Below are 12,524 nucleotides of genomic sequence, written 5' to 3' on the forward strand. Positions count from 1 at the left end.
AACCATCCTGGGATCTTCAGATGAAGGGCAGTAGACTAATTAAACAATTAAATAATTAAATTAATAACAATGATGGCAATGTCTGGATGGAGAACCTGCAAACCCCGAAGTAGTCCGGGCTGATTTCTTTTGAAGAAATGTGGGCTGGCACTGGCAAAGTATTCTCACAATCAACCTCTGTGCTACGCAGCATTCTTCAGCGGGAAGGCAACTGTGGGCTTCGTAAGAACGCTGGCATTCATGCGAAGGATATTTATCGTACAGTGGTAGTTTGGTTCTCAAACGCCTTTGGTATTCAAACAACTTGGAACCCAAACACTGCAAACCCGGAAGTGAGTGTTCCAGTTTGTGAACTGTTTTCAGAAGCTGAATGTGCTCCATTTTGAGAGTTAGGCTGACGATTTGAGTGTTACGCTGAGGTCTGTTTGATTTTGCTATTTATTTTGCCGTTGTTTTTTTGCGGCTTTCTTGTTTTGTTTTTGTGACTGTGTGACACCCAGTCCAGCTACTGATTGATTGTGTGACTGCAGTACATTGTTTATTGCTTTCATTTTATGAATCAATGGTCTCGTTAAGATACCAAAAATCATGTGAAATTGCTGTTTTAGGGGTTGTTTTTAAAAGTCTGGAACAGATTAATCCATTTTGCATTAATTTCTATGGGAAAGCGCGCCTTGGTTTTGGAACGCTTTGGTGTTTGAACAGACTTCTGGAATGGATTAAGTTTGATAACCAAGGTACCACTGTATTGGGAAGAAGGCTGCCTGTGCACAAACTTTTAGCGCCACCGTACAGGTAAACTTGACCCATGGGAGAGATCCAGGTTATTGGGAATTTGTATGAAGAATGCTGTGTAACCCGGAAGCTCACATCCCCTCATTGCTGTATTTCCTCCTGTTAAAAAGAGGTCCTTCTGACATTTCCGTGGTGGGTTGCAGGCATTCCCGTTAATTCAGAGATGGGGAACCTACAGACCTCCAGATGTTGCTGGACTCTACAACTCCCACCAGCCCCACAACATTTGACCACGTTGGAAGGAGCTGTTGGGAATTGCAGTCCATTGCATCTGCCAGGCCCCCCAAGGTAATAATAATAAATTATTATTTCTACCCTGCCCATCTGGCTGGGTCTCCCCAGCCACTCTGGGTGGCTTCCAACAAAGATTAAAAATACATTAAAATGTCACACATTAAAAACTTCCCTGAACAGGGCTGCCTTCAGATGTCTTCTAAAAGTCAGATAGTTGTTCTCTTTGACATCTGGTGGGAGGGCGTTCCACAGGGTGGGCGCCACCACCAAGAAGGCCCTCTGCCTGGTTCCCTGTAACCTGGCTTCTCGCAGGGAGGGAGCCACCAGAAGACCCTCGGAGCTGGACCTCAGTGTCCGGGCGGAACGATGAGGGTGGAGACGCTCCTTCAGGTATACAGGACCGAGGCCGTTTAGGGCTTGAAAGGTGAGCTCCAACACTTTGAATTGTGCTTGGAAACGTCCTGGGAACCAATGAAGGTCTTTCAGGACTGGTGTTATATGGTCTTGGCGGCCACTCAGTCACCAGTCTAGTTGCCGCATTCTGGATTAGTTGCAGTTTCCGGGTCACCTTCAAAGGTAGCCCCACATAGAGCGCATTGCAGTAGTCCAGATGATTGCTGGATGTACAACTCCCATCAGCCCCACAACATTTGACCACACTGGAAGGAGCTGATGGGAATTGCAGTCCATTGCATCTGCAAGGCCCCCCAACGTGGCTTTAATTCAACTGGTTTTGGGAAGAAAGCGCGAGGCCACATGGCCACAGTCGACACACTGCAAGGAACTGTGTTTTTAAAATTAACATCTACCGCTTTATTTGTTTTAAAAGAGTATACAATAGGAAACCGCTTGAAAATGAAATTGGCTTGTGTCTAAAACAGGGCACCTAGAAAGGGCAGTGTTACTACTACCTTGCATTATTTTCTTAAAGTTAGCGTTAGGAGTTTAGGATGTGGTCTCCTTGTCCACAAGTCTTGCACACACGGACACACAAACGACCCAATCCCATAGCCTGCCCTGGGTATAAATAATGCCGAATTAAGCAAATAGATGCAGAGAAGCTTTTCCCCCTTGCTCCGTTTGCATGCGGTGCTGCAGAAGCCGAAGGTAAAAAGTTGAAGGAGGCTTTGAGGACAGAGGTAGGACAATAGGACTTGGAAGTCGGGTGAGAGGAACAGGTCACCATGCAAGACCCCCGGCAGCTCCTCCTCGCTGCAGATTTTGAACCTCGTGCAGAGACGACTCACAAATCTTCGGATCGTGTCTCGCCAGCAATGAGGACTAGCCACCTGCTTATTTTCTAAAAAATTAAGCTGCAATCCTAAAAGGGGAAAAAACAAACCAAAAGAATCTTGCCTGCTTCTGCGCGGAATTTCCCCCAAAGTCACGACAAGACAGGCCTGCTTCTAATTATTTTAAAAATCTATCATGCTGTGTCAGTTGTGGATGAGAGTCCTTTTTCTCGCTCTCTCGCTCTCTGTCCACAGGCACATCCCTGCCCCAAATTCTGCCGTTCACGGAAACCGTCCGTCTGCAAAGAAGCAGCAAAGGTCCGGATTTTTTATTTTATTTTTAGAGCTCAGGCTGGCTTTTGTTGGCCGCAGGGCCTCTGCAGTCCCTCGACTCTCGTAGTTAATCTGCGGAACTCCCTCCCTCAGGAGACAGCAACGGTCACCAATCTAGATGGCTTTAAAAGGGGTTTAGACAAATTCTTGGAGGAGGAGGAGAGAGCCAGGATGGTTCTGCTGTACCTCCACTGCCGGAGCCTCTCTCCCCAAGCATTTAGTGGCCATTGCTGCCGGAAACGGCAGGAGGGCTTCTTATGGAGGTCTATTATGACAGCAGAACCTCCATGCCCAGGGGCAGTCTACCTCTGCATAACCAGATACAGTGGTACCTCGGGTTAAGTACTTAATTCATTCCGGAGGTCCATTCTTAACCTGAAACTGTTCTTAACCTGAAGCACCGCTTTAGCTAATGGGGCCTCCCGCCACCGCCACGTGATTTCTGTTCTCATCCTGAAGCAAAGTTCTTAACCCGATGTACTATTTCTGGGTTAGCAGAGTCTGTAACCTGAAGCGTCTGTAACCTGAGGTACCACTGTAATGGAGGACAACAATTGGAGGGAGTTGCTGCCCTCTGGTCCTGCTTGCTGGTTCCCCTTTGGGCATCTGGTCAGCCGCTGTGAGAACGGGATGCTGCGCTGGACGGGCCATTGGCCTGATCCAGTACGCTTCTCTTATCTTCTAACGTTCCCGCGTCTTCTGCTCTCGATCTCAGTCTGCTCGCTGCCCCTGCTGGAGACATCGAGCAAAGGAAGCCCCCCAGTTCAGACTCAGCCCACGGGACCACGAGCGCCACCCCCTCCCCAGAGGAGATCCATTGCAGTGGAGATAGCGGGGACCGAGGCTGCAAATCCTGCGCCCCACCTCTGAACCGTGGACCCCTGCTCCCTTTTAAGCCACACGCTCCGTTCTCCATCAGAAAGAAGAGTGTGTCGCCAAACACGTGCAGAGTGCATTTCCTCGGCAGCCTCTCCAGGACAGCAGAAAAATACTCCGGGGAGGCCTTAGGCATGGCGACTCTTTTTCCGGAAACGAAAGTCCTGGGTCCCTCCTGCCTTGTTTGATTTCTCAGGGCAGGGCGAAGTTTGCCAAAGCAAAATTCTGAGGTTAAGGCAGGGCGGGGGCAGCGAGAGGAGAGGACCTCTTTCCGGTGGGAAATCTGCAGACTCACCAAGGGACGGAAGGGCACCGCAGACTTTGCCCAGTTCACGCGGCCGCAGGGAAACGTGGTTGTGCCATAGATCTGGAGTGCTGCGACACCCCAGGGGTCATCCAGCCCAACCCCGCTGCAATTCAGGAACCGCACCAAATGGAAACACGGGTGCACCGTAGAACTGTAGTGTTGGAAAGGACATCCAGCCCAACCCCACTGCGATGCAGGAACCGTGCCAAACAATTCCTGGGCAGGCAAGGAGGCCAGAGGGCCAAGAAGCAGCGGCCAGCCCAGCTATGGAGGGAGCAGGCCCCAGAGGCCTAGTTTGGCGGAGGCGGCGGTGGCGGCTGGATCTGCCTCACCACATACCCCTGTCGGAGGCTGACGCCCGTCTCTCCGGGAGCGGCCACGTTCCTGTGGCTCCTCTGGTGGGCGCGCATGTTGGAGCCCTGGCTGAAGACCCTGGGGCAGAGCGGGCAGGCGTAGGGTTTCTCCCCCGTGTGCAGGCGCTCGTGAGACACCAGGTTGGACTTCTGCGAGAAGCGCTTGGGGCAGCGGCTGCAGGCGTAGGGCTTCTCGCCCGTGTGGATGCGGATGTGCGCCACCAGGTAGGGCTTGCAGCGGAACTGCTTGGCGCAGACGGGGCACACAAAGGGGCGCTCGGCCATTGCTGTGGGAGGCGGCGGCAGCACGCTGGGCAGCGGCGGCAGAGGGGTGTCGCCCTGCGCACAGGCCAGGCGGGCATCGGTCGGCACCGGCGGCACTGGAGGCAGCGGCAGGGGCCGGCGGAAGGTGTCCAGCCCGAGGGCGTCCGCCGCAGTGCGCGGGTTCTGGAAGGCATCTCCCTCAAAGGCGTCCAGCGGGTGGCTGGGCGGCAGGGGCTCCCTGGTGTGGATCTTCTGGTGGGAGATGAGGTTGGGCTTGTGGCGGAAGCTCTTGCCGCACTGGGCGCACACGTAGGGCTTCTCGCCGGTGTGGATGTGCTGGTGCGACGCCAGGTAGGCCTTGCTGCCGAAGGACTTGCCGCACTCCTGGCACTGGTAGCGGCGCTCGCCCGTGTGCACCTGCCGGTGCGCCAACAGGTTGGGCTTGTGGCGGAAGCTCTTGCCACACTGGGCGCAGGCGTAAGGGCGGTCACCCGACAGCTGCGCCAGGGCGCCTGCTTTAGGCACGGAGCCGGCGATGCCCTCGGCCGCCATGTGCGCCATCTGGTGCGTCACCAGCTCCTCCCAGCCGTGGAAGCTCCAGCCGCACTGGTCGCAGATGAACTCCCCGTTGCTGGGCAGGCCGGGCGCCTGGTGGCCGGGCAAGGGCTGGGGGCCGTAGCCCAGCGACCAGGGGTTGAAGCCATGTGTCAGAGGAGACTGCTGGTGCAGAGCCATCTCTGGCCAGAAGGGCAGGGTGCCCTCGCCCTGGCTGCAGGGGAAAGGGCTGGGGCTGGCACCCGGCTGGCCTTCCTGGGGCACGGCGAGCTCCGGCGCCTGGGGGGCCCTTCCCGCGCTCTGGGGGCCCGGCCGGGGCCACTTGCGGACGTGCAGGCGCCGGTGGGCGGTCAGTGCCAGGCGGCCCAGGAAACGGCGCTGGCACTTGGGACACTTGAAAGGCTTCTCCCGCTTGGGGGTCTTCGACCGGTCTGCAGGGGCCCGGCCGGCCCCCGAGGGCCCCCGCGTGGCCTGCGACGCCCCTCTCTTGGGGCCCTTCTTGGCGGCCCGAGGGCGGGGGGTCTTTGCCGAGTCTGGACCGGGTCCCTCGGAGGCCACTGGGGTGTCCGGCGCCTTTTGGGGCTGCGTCTCGATCACGTCAGCTGCAGGAAGGAAACAGGAGAGAGGGGAAATATGGGCATTAATCTGGACACCTCCAAAGGGGACACTTACATCGTTCCATCGCCTGGTCTTCTCTAAAAGCAGAAGGCAGACCCTCGAAATGCCCCTATTTTCCAGGGACATTCCTGAGTTGCAAATTTGATGCCAGAATGTCCCGCTTTGTCTTAAAAGGTAAAGGGTAAAGGGACCCCTGACTGTTAGGTCCAGTCGTGGCCGACTCTGGGGTTGCGGCGCTCATCTCACTTTACTGGCCAAGGGAGCCTGTGTACAGCTTCCGGGTCATGTGGCCAGCATGACTAAGCCGCTTCTGGCGAACCAGAGCAGCGCACAGAAACGCCGTTTACCTTCCCGCCGGAGCGGGACCTATTTATCTACTCGCACTGGTGTGCTTTTGAACTGCTAGGTTGGCAGGAGCAGGGACCGAGCAACGGGAGCTCACCCCGTCGCGGGGATTCGAACCGCCGACCTTCTGATCGGCAAGCCCAAGAGGCTCTATGGTTTATGCCTTATTAAATCCAAAACTATAATTCAGAAACAATGGGAATGCTTAAATGAATATTTATACAAGCAGGGCTCAAATACAAAAGTTTGGTTGTGCTTAGAATAACCTTGTGAAAAATATAGAGAACATAAAGATTTGACTGTTTATGAAAGAACCCAAGGAAGGGAAATGATTCAAGAACAGATGCAAAGGCAAGCAAGATAACTAAGAGACGTGCGGTGAATGCGGTGGAAGTCTTTTATAATATTTTAACTAGGATTTATATATTGTAATGTTTGAAGCATGAATTTGGTAATATTATTGGTTATGAAAAGGTTTTTTTCTTTTCCTTTGTCTTTTGTCTTTTTTTTTTAGTTTGTATTTTGGAAAACATGTATATAAATGTGTTTACAGTGTTATGTATTATTCTTTGTTTCTCTTTCTTTTTATTTTCTTGTAAAATTCAATTAAAAAATTTTAAAAAGAGGCTCTGTGGTTTAGACCACAGCGCCGGATGTCCCTATTTTCATTGGAGAAATGTTGGAGGGTATGGAGTTATCCGACCCCCGAGCCAAGGAGATAAGGAAGTATACAGCTTTTAGAAGACATTTTAAGGCAGCCCTGTATAGGGAAGTTTTTAAATGTTTAATGCATTATTATATATATATATATATGTTGGAAGCCGCCCAGAGTGGCTTGCGCAACCCAGGCAGATGGGTGGGGTACAAATAATGAAATTGTTGTTGTTGTTGAGTAGGACATCCCTACGTTGAGTAGGAATGTTGGAGGGGATGAGAAGGGGAGCTCTTTACGTGGATCAGGCCCAAGGGGATCCATGCCCTGGAAGCCACAGGGGGTTTGGCATGGGTGTGGCTAGGATTTTTGTTATAATAATAATTAATAATAATTTATTATCTATACCCCGCCCATCTGGCTGAGTTTCCCCAGCCACTCTGGGCGGCTCCTGACAGAATGAACAGCACATTAAAACCTAAAACATTAAAAACTTCCCTAAACAGGGCTGCCTTCAGATGTCTTCCAAAAGTCAGATAGTTGTTTATTTCCTTGATATCTGATGGGAGGACGGGCAGGCCCTCAGCCTGGTTAGGGGGACAGAACCTCAGTTTGCTATGATTTTTATTGATTGGGGGTGGCAGCTGCCCCTCCCTGCCCCTGGGCTACGCCCATGAGGAGCGGTGCAGCAGTAAAACTGCCAGCACATTTGCAAAGCTAAGCAGGCTCTGGCCTGGTTTCAAATTGGATGGGAAACCATGTGCTGAGATTGCTGCTTTGCAGGACTAGAGAACCCTCAGTCTCTCTTCCAGATCGACAGTTCTATTATTCTATGAGGTGCTCAAGACAGATAAAATAAAGTCCTCCTTCACACAGCACAGCTTTAATCTGCGGAACTCGCTGCTACAGGATGCAGGGATGGCCGCCAAGCCTGGTGGCATTAAAAGCGGGTGAGACAAATTCATGGAGGACAATAAAGCTATTGATGGCTCTTAGCCAGGACGGCTCTGCTCTGCCTCCGCATCTGGGGAGAGCGGCTCCTGGGTTCGAATCCTGCTGGTTCCCCGCAGGAATCTGGTTGGCTGCTGCGAGAACAGGGGGCTGGACTAGGTGGGCCATTGGCTCCTCTTATGTTCTTAAACTCACAAACCGGACCTGAGCGGAACAGCAGCGCCCTCACCATTCTTCAGGAAGCAATATTTGGCCCCTGGGGCTACTAAGAGACATCGATCGCCCTCTCCCCCATGAATTAACCCCACTCTCTTTTTTAAAACCACCCAAGGGGGTGCCGTCATTACATCTTGTGGGGAGTGAATTTCAAATTTTAGCTATGCGCTGAGTGTAGAAAAAAAGTCCTTTCTTTTGCCCTGAATCTTGCAGCATTCAGCTTGCACTGCCTGTCCCAAGTGTTGCTACGACTGCAGAGTAACTCTTCTCTGTCCCCTTTATTCATGCTGTGCATAAGTTTATACATCTCTCTCAGGTTCAGGGCCGGTGCTTTCTTTAGGGCAGGCACCCCCAAACTCGGCCCTCCAGGTGTTTTGGGACTACAACTCCCATCACCCCTAGCTAATGGGATCAATGGTCAGGGATGATGGGAGTTGTAGTCCCAAAACATCTGGACTGACTGGAAGAGTCTGCGACCAGAAGGAGGAGGAGTACCAGGAAGAATGGAAGATATTTAAAGACTATTTAGCCAAGTATGTCAAGACAACTTAATTGGAAAAGCTTGCAAATACTAGATAGGCTTAGGATTTAAGTATGTAAGGATAGGATTTAAGATGTTTAAAGCTAAATTAGAAAGAATGAAAGAAAGAAGTTAAGTGATTAAGTTAATTTTTTGAGAAAATTGATTTTGGAAAACTGTTAAAATGATACATAATGAAATTCAACCAAGGGGATTTGAGGAAGTCACTTAATAATGTTACCAAGATTCAAAGAGGATGTGTGTTTGTTTGTGTGTTTTAAATTTTTTGGAAAATTAATAAAACATTTTGAAAAAAACAAAACAAAACATCTGGAGGGCCGAGTTTTGCAATGCCTGCTTTAGGGCAACTGGGCAGCTGCAGAGGGGTGCAGTTTTATGCAGATTAACTTTCGTTATATCTTACAAATTCCCGATAATGCTTATCAGGCATGTGCTCCACTCCCTGAGCTGCAATGGGACAGCCTGCCCTGATTCCTTGCTAGACCCCTCCCTGCCCCACTCTTAAAATCATCCTTCTTAGAATTCTTAGTGCTGTGGAGTGGAAGGGACCCCGAGGGTCATCTAGTCCAACCCCCTGGAATGCAAGAATCTTTTCGCCCAACATGGGGCTCGAACCCACGACCCTGAGATTAGGAGTCCCGTGCTCTTACCTGGGGAGTCGGCGTTTCCCGCAGAGGGTGGGGGGTCTGCAGCAGGGTGGGGCGCCTCTCCCCGTGCCAGCCGGGAGAGCAGTTCAGGGATAGAGAGCAGGCATTCTGCAAAGGACAGAAGCAGAGGCGGGGGTTAGTTGAGGGGGGTAGAAGAACATAAAAGAGCCCCCCCTCCACAATGGCCAAGTAGGACCTGAGGGCAGCAATGTTCTCCAACTGCTGTTCCCCCATTATCTGGTTATTCGGGGGTAGACTGTTTCTGGATTTGGAGGTTCTGCTATCGTAATGGACCTCCATTAGAAGACCCCTCCGGGATCAGGGCCTCCCAGAAACCCTCCCTGCCAGATGGGAGCACGAGAGCAATTCTCCCCTCCTGGGGTTTCCCAGCAGCTGGAATTCGGAAGCATCTCTGTCTCCTGCTGTGAAGGCAGAGAGGAGCCATCCTGGCTGGTATAGAATAATAATTTATTATTTATACCCTGCCCATCTGGCTGAGTCTCCCCAGCCACTCTGGGCGGCTTCCAACTGAATATTAAAAACAATTCAGCATTAAATATTAAAAACTTCCCTAAACAGGGCTGCCTTCAGATGTCTTTTAAAGAGAAGATAGCTGCTTATTTCCTTCACATCTGAAGGGAGGGTGTTCCACAGGGCAGGTGCCACCACGGAGAAGGCCCTCTGCCTGGTTCCCTGTAACCTCACTTCTCACAATGAGGGAACCGTCAGAAGGCCCTTGGAGCTGGACCTCAGTGTCTGGGCTGGATGATGGGGGTGGAGAAGCTCCTTCAGGTACCGTATACTGGACCGAGGCCGTTTAGGGCTTTAAAGGTCAGCACCAACACTTTGAATTGTGCTCAGAAACATACTGGGAGCCAATGCAGATCTCTCAGGACCGGTGTTATGTGGTCCCGGCGGCCACTCCATCACCCGCTCCTCCTCCATGAATTTGCCTAATCCCCTTTTAAAGCCATCTAGCTTGGCGGCCATCCCTGTGGCAGGGAGTTCCATAGTTTAACTCTGTGCTGTGTGAAGAAGGGCTTCGAAAATCTCTCCTAAATCTCCCAACCTTCAGCTCCCTTGGATGCCCTCGAGTTCTGGCTTTAGGAGAGAGGAGGAAAAACTTTACTCCTATCGCGTCTGCTCTTCCTCACCTTTTCCCTAAACTAGAAAGCCAGGCCCATTGGCCCATCTAGCACAGCATTGTCTGCACTGGCTTGCAGTAGCTCCTCTGGGCTTTCAGGCAAGGAGCCTTCCCAGCCCTAATTGGGGAGGGGACGGAAGCTGGGACCTTCTGAGCTGCAGCCCTTCCTATTGAAATGAGCAAGGTTCTAGTCCTCATGTCTCTGAATGCCCAACCTCTGCTTAAAAACCTCCAACGAAGGAGAGCCTGCTGCCCTTCCTTGGGAGTCTGTTCCCCTGTCAAACAGCTCTCTCTGTCCTGACGTCATAGAATTGGAAGGGACCCCAGGGGTCATCTAGTCCAACCCCCTTTCAAAGCAGGAATCGCCACGTCTAAGGTCGGTAGTTTGCGCCCAGCCAGGGATGGCTGTGGGCTGGACTCCTGCATTGCATTTGGGGTTGGACTAGATATACGCTGGGGGTCCCTTCCAACTCTACAATTCTGTGATTCTATCTCTGGCATTTCCCCTTCCTCATGTCTACTCTCCTTTGGGGCCATTTGAACCCCCTCTCTCTCTCTTTCTGGCCAGCTCCCCCCCAAAAAACAGTATATACGTCGACTTTACCCAGCGAGGAGACCAGCTCGTAATTCTCTGCCATTACGTCTTGGTATAGCTCCTTCTGCCATTCTGCCAGCTGTGCCCACTCCTCGCGCGAGAAATAGACCACCACGTCCTCAAAGGCCACGGGCACCTGCAACGAGGAGAAGCCCCCTCTCTCAGCACCGCAGGATCCGACCCTGTTTCGGGAAGACCGCCGCCACCACCAACACGAATCCCGTCCTGGAGGAAGGACTGCGTATTCCAGGGGCCGCAGAGGCCACTGATTGCGGCCCTTTCTCGCCCAAGGACAGCCTGCCCACAAACTGGGTTTCCTAGCCTTGCCTGCGGACGGGGTCTGGGGCGTTCTGCATGCAGGGCAACTGTCCTGCCACAGACCCACTTCTCCTGCACGGAGCCGGGCCCTTGGGGCATCGTCTAAGCTCAGCACTGTCTCTCTCCCCCTCTCTTTTTTTGGGGGGGGCGTTTTGGGCCGGGGGTGGGCATTTCCAGTCCTACCTGGCGATGCCATCGGGGACGGAGCCTTCTACATAGAAAGCGTAGCTCTGCCACAAAGCCCGGTCCCCGTCACCCCGGCAGGTGTGTGGCACGCAAGTGGCCCGCCGGGACCTCCTTGACCTTGTGGACAAACAAAAGGTGTCTGTGGTGGCTGCAGGGCGGGGGGGGGGCACACCTGTCACAGGGCCCAGCGAGGGGAGGGGGCTTCCAAAGCCTTTCCCAATATTTCTCTGCCTTTTCCCCCTCTGGTGGTGGCCCTTTCTCTGACCATCAACAATAATATTCGAGCAGAACCTGCACTGGGCTTTGGGGAATTAACTCTGACCTTTTTTGTGGGGGTAGTTTCTGATATTTTGGGGGAGAAATATGCCAGGAAGACCCCTCCGCCTCGTTTTCCCAGCTCCTTCCTCTGCCCTGGCCTGCCTGCAGGTTACGCCACCGTAAAGCACCCGATCCCTTCGAAGATGGTGGCGTGGGGGGGGGGGTGTCTTTACCCAGAAGGGAAATGAAATCCGTGCTTTCGGGGTGCAGCCTCCTAGCCGGAAGGGTGGGAGTAAGAAATAAGGGGGTCTCCGCTTCCGAACGGCCCCCTTGGGTCTCCTTTCATCCAAACGCCCCTCGCTGCTAACGCAGATCCATCCATCACCCGTGAAGTTTGACGGGAAGATCGGGGTCCCGGGGGCCGCATTTGCGCCCCTCTCCGGAGCACCCTAAATCGGGGGCCGAGCAGCGCAGCTCGGGGGTCATTTTCAGCTCTGCTCCCGGTGCCAAAAACGCATTGAGGCGGGTGTTTCCTCCGTAGGAAAAGCAGGAAGTCTGTGGGGTGGGGGTCCCCCCTTGCGTGCCTTTTAGGAAACCCCAAAGCAGCCTTTAATAGCTGCGGGTGGGGGGCTGGCAGCGGCTCAAGACGCACGGAGGGGGGGGGCCCTTTCCTTTCGCTGTAATTTGATATTCTCCCTGCAGAGGAGGCGCATTCGGATCCTGCACCCCCCCCCGCCACCCCCGAGCCCCTTTTGCAGGAGGGTCCTTGTTGTGAGGTTGGGGGGGGGGAGCTCAGCCCCCCCCCCCGATGCTGAGGTCTCTCCAGGGCCTACCTGAGCCAGGCTCCCTCCGGCCATCCTCCAGAGCTTCCTTTGCAGCCCCCGGGGCAGGAGGGGGGGCGCCTTCTCCCCCTTCCTCCCCCTCCAAAAGCCCCCCAGCTGTCAGGGAGGAGGGCGGGGCGGGGGGGGGGCGCGGAGAGGCCAGCTGCGGTGCGCGCCCCGGCCCGGCTCGCCTCCTCCTTCCTCCGGCTCTGCCCTCCGCCTGTCAGGTTTGCCGGCTGCTCTTTTGTTAGCCTTTGAAGATTTACGCTCCGGCGCTGCACGC

The 12,524-nt window shown here is 53.4% G+C and overlaps 1 protein-coding gene across 2 annotated transcripts; it reads right to left on the minus strand.

Moving 5' to 3' along the window:
• Positions 1-1,814: 1,814 nt before the first annotated feature.
• Positions 1,815-12,524, minus strand: REPIN1 (replication initiator 1). Of its 2 annotated transcripts, XM_080975515.1 has the most exons (5): positions 12,254-12,352; positions 11,160-11,279; positions 10,668-10,794; positions 8,923-9,027; positions 1,815-5,551 (listed from the first exon to the last, which is right to left on the minus strand). In XM_080975515.1, the coding sequence occupies exons 3-5, from the start codon at positions 10,699-10,701 to the stop codon at positions 4,068-4,070; spliced, it is 1,623 nt and encodes a 540-aa protein (XP_080831641.1). In that variant the 5' UTR covers positions 10,702-10,794; positions 11,160-11,279; positions 12,254-12,352; the 3' UTR covers positions 1,815-4,067. The 2 variants fall into 2 exon arrangements, with proteins under 2 accessions (XP_080831641.1, XP_080831640.1); XM_080975514.1 differs by lacking the exon at positions 11,160-11,279 and having other exon boundaries at positions 12,254-12,524.

The sequence above is a fragment of the Podarcis pityusensis genome, assembly GCF_964106645.2.
Source record: "Podarcis pityusensis genome assembly, chromosome: 12".
NCBI lineage: Eukaryota > Metazoa > Chordata > Lepidosauria > Squamata > Lacertidae > Podarcis > Podarcis pityusensis.

Excerpts from the sequence above, each read along its gene's own strand:
- REPIN1 (XM_080975514.1), bottom strand. The coding sequence starts at position 12,277 with ATGGCCGGAGGGAGCCTGGCTCAG. Across the intron at positions 10,795-12,253 it reads CCGGAGGGAGCCTGGCTCAG|GTGCCCGTGGCCTTTGAGGA; the intron begins GTAGGCCCTGGA and ends TCCTCGTTGCAG. Across the intron at positions 5,552-8,922 it reads GGGAAACGCCGACTCCCCAG|CTGACGTGATCGAGACGCAG; the intron begins GTAAGAGCACGG and ends TCCTTCCTGCAG.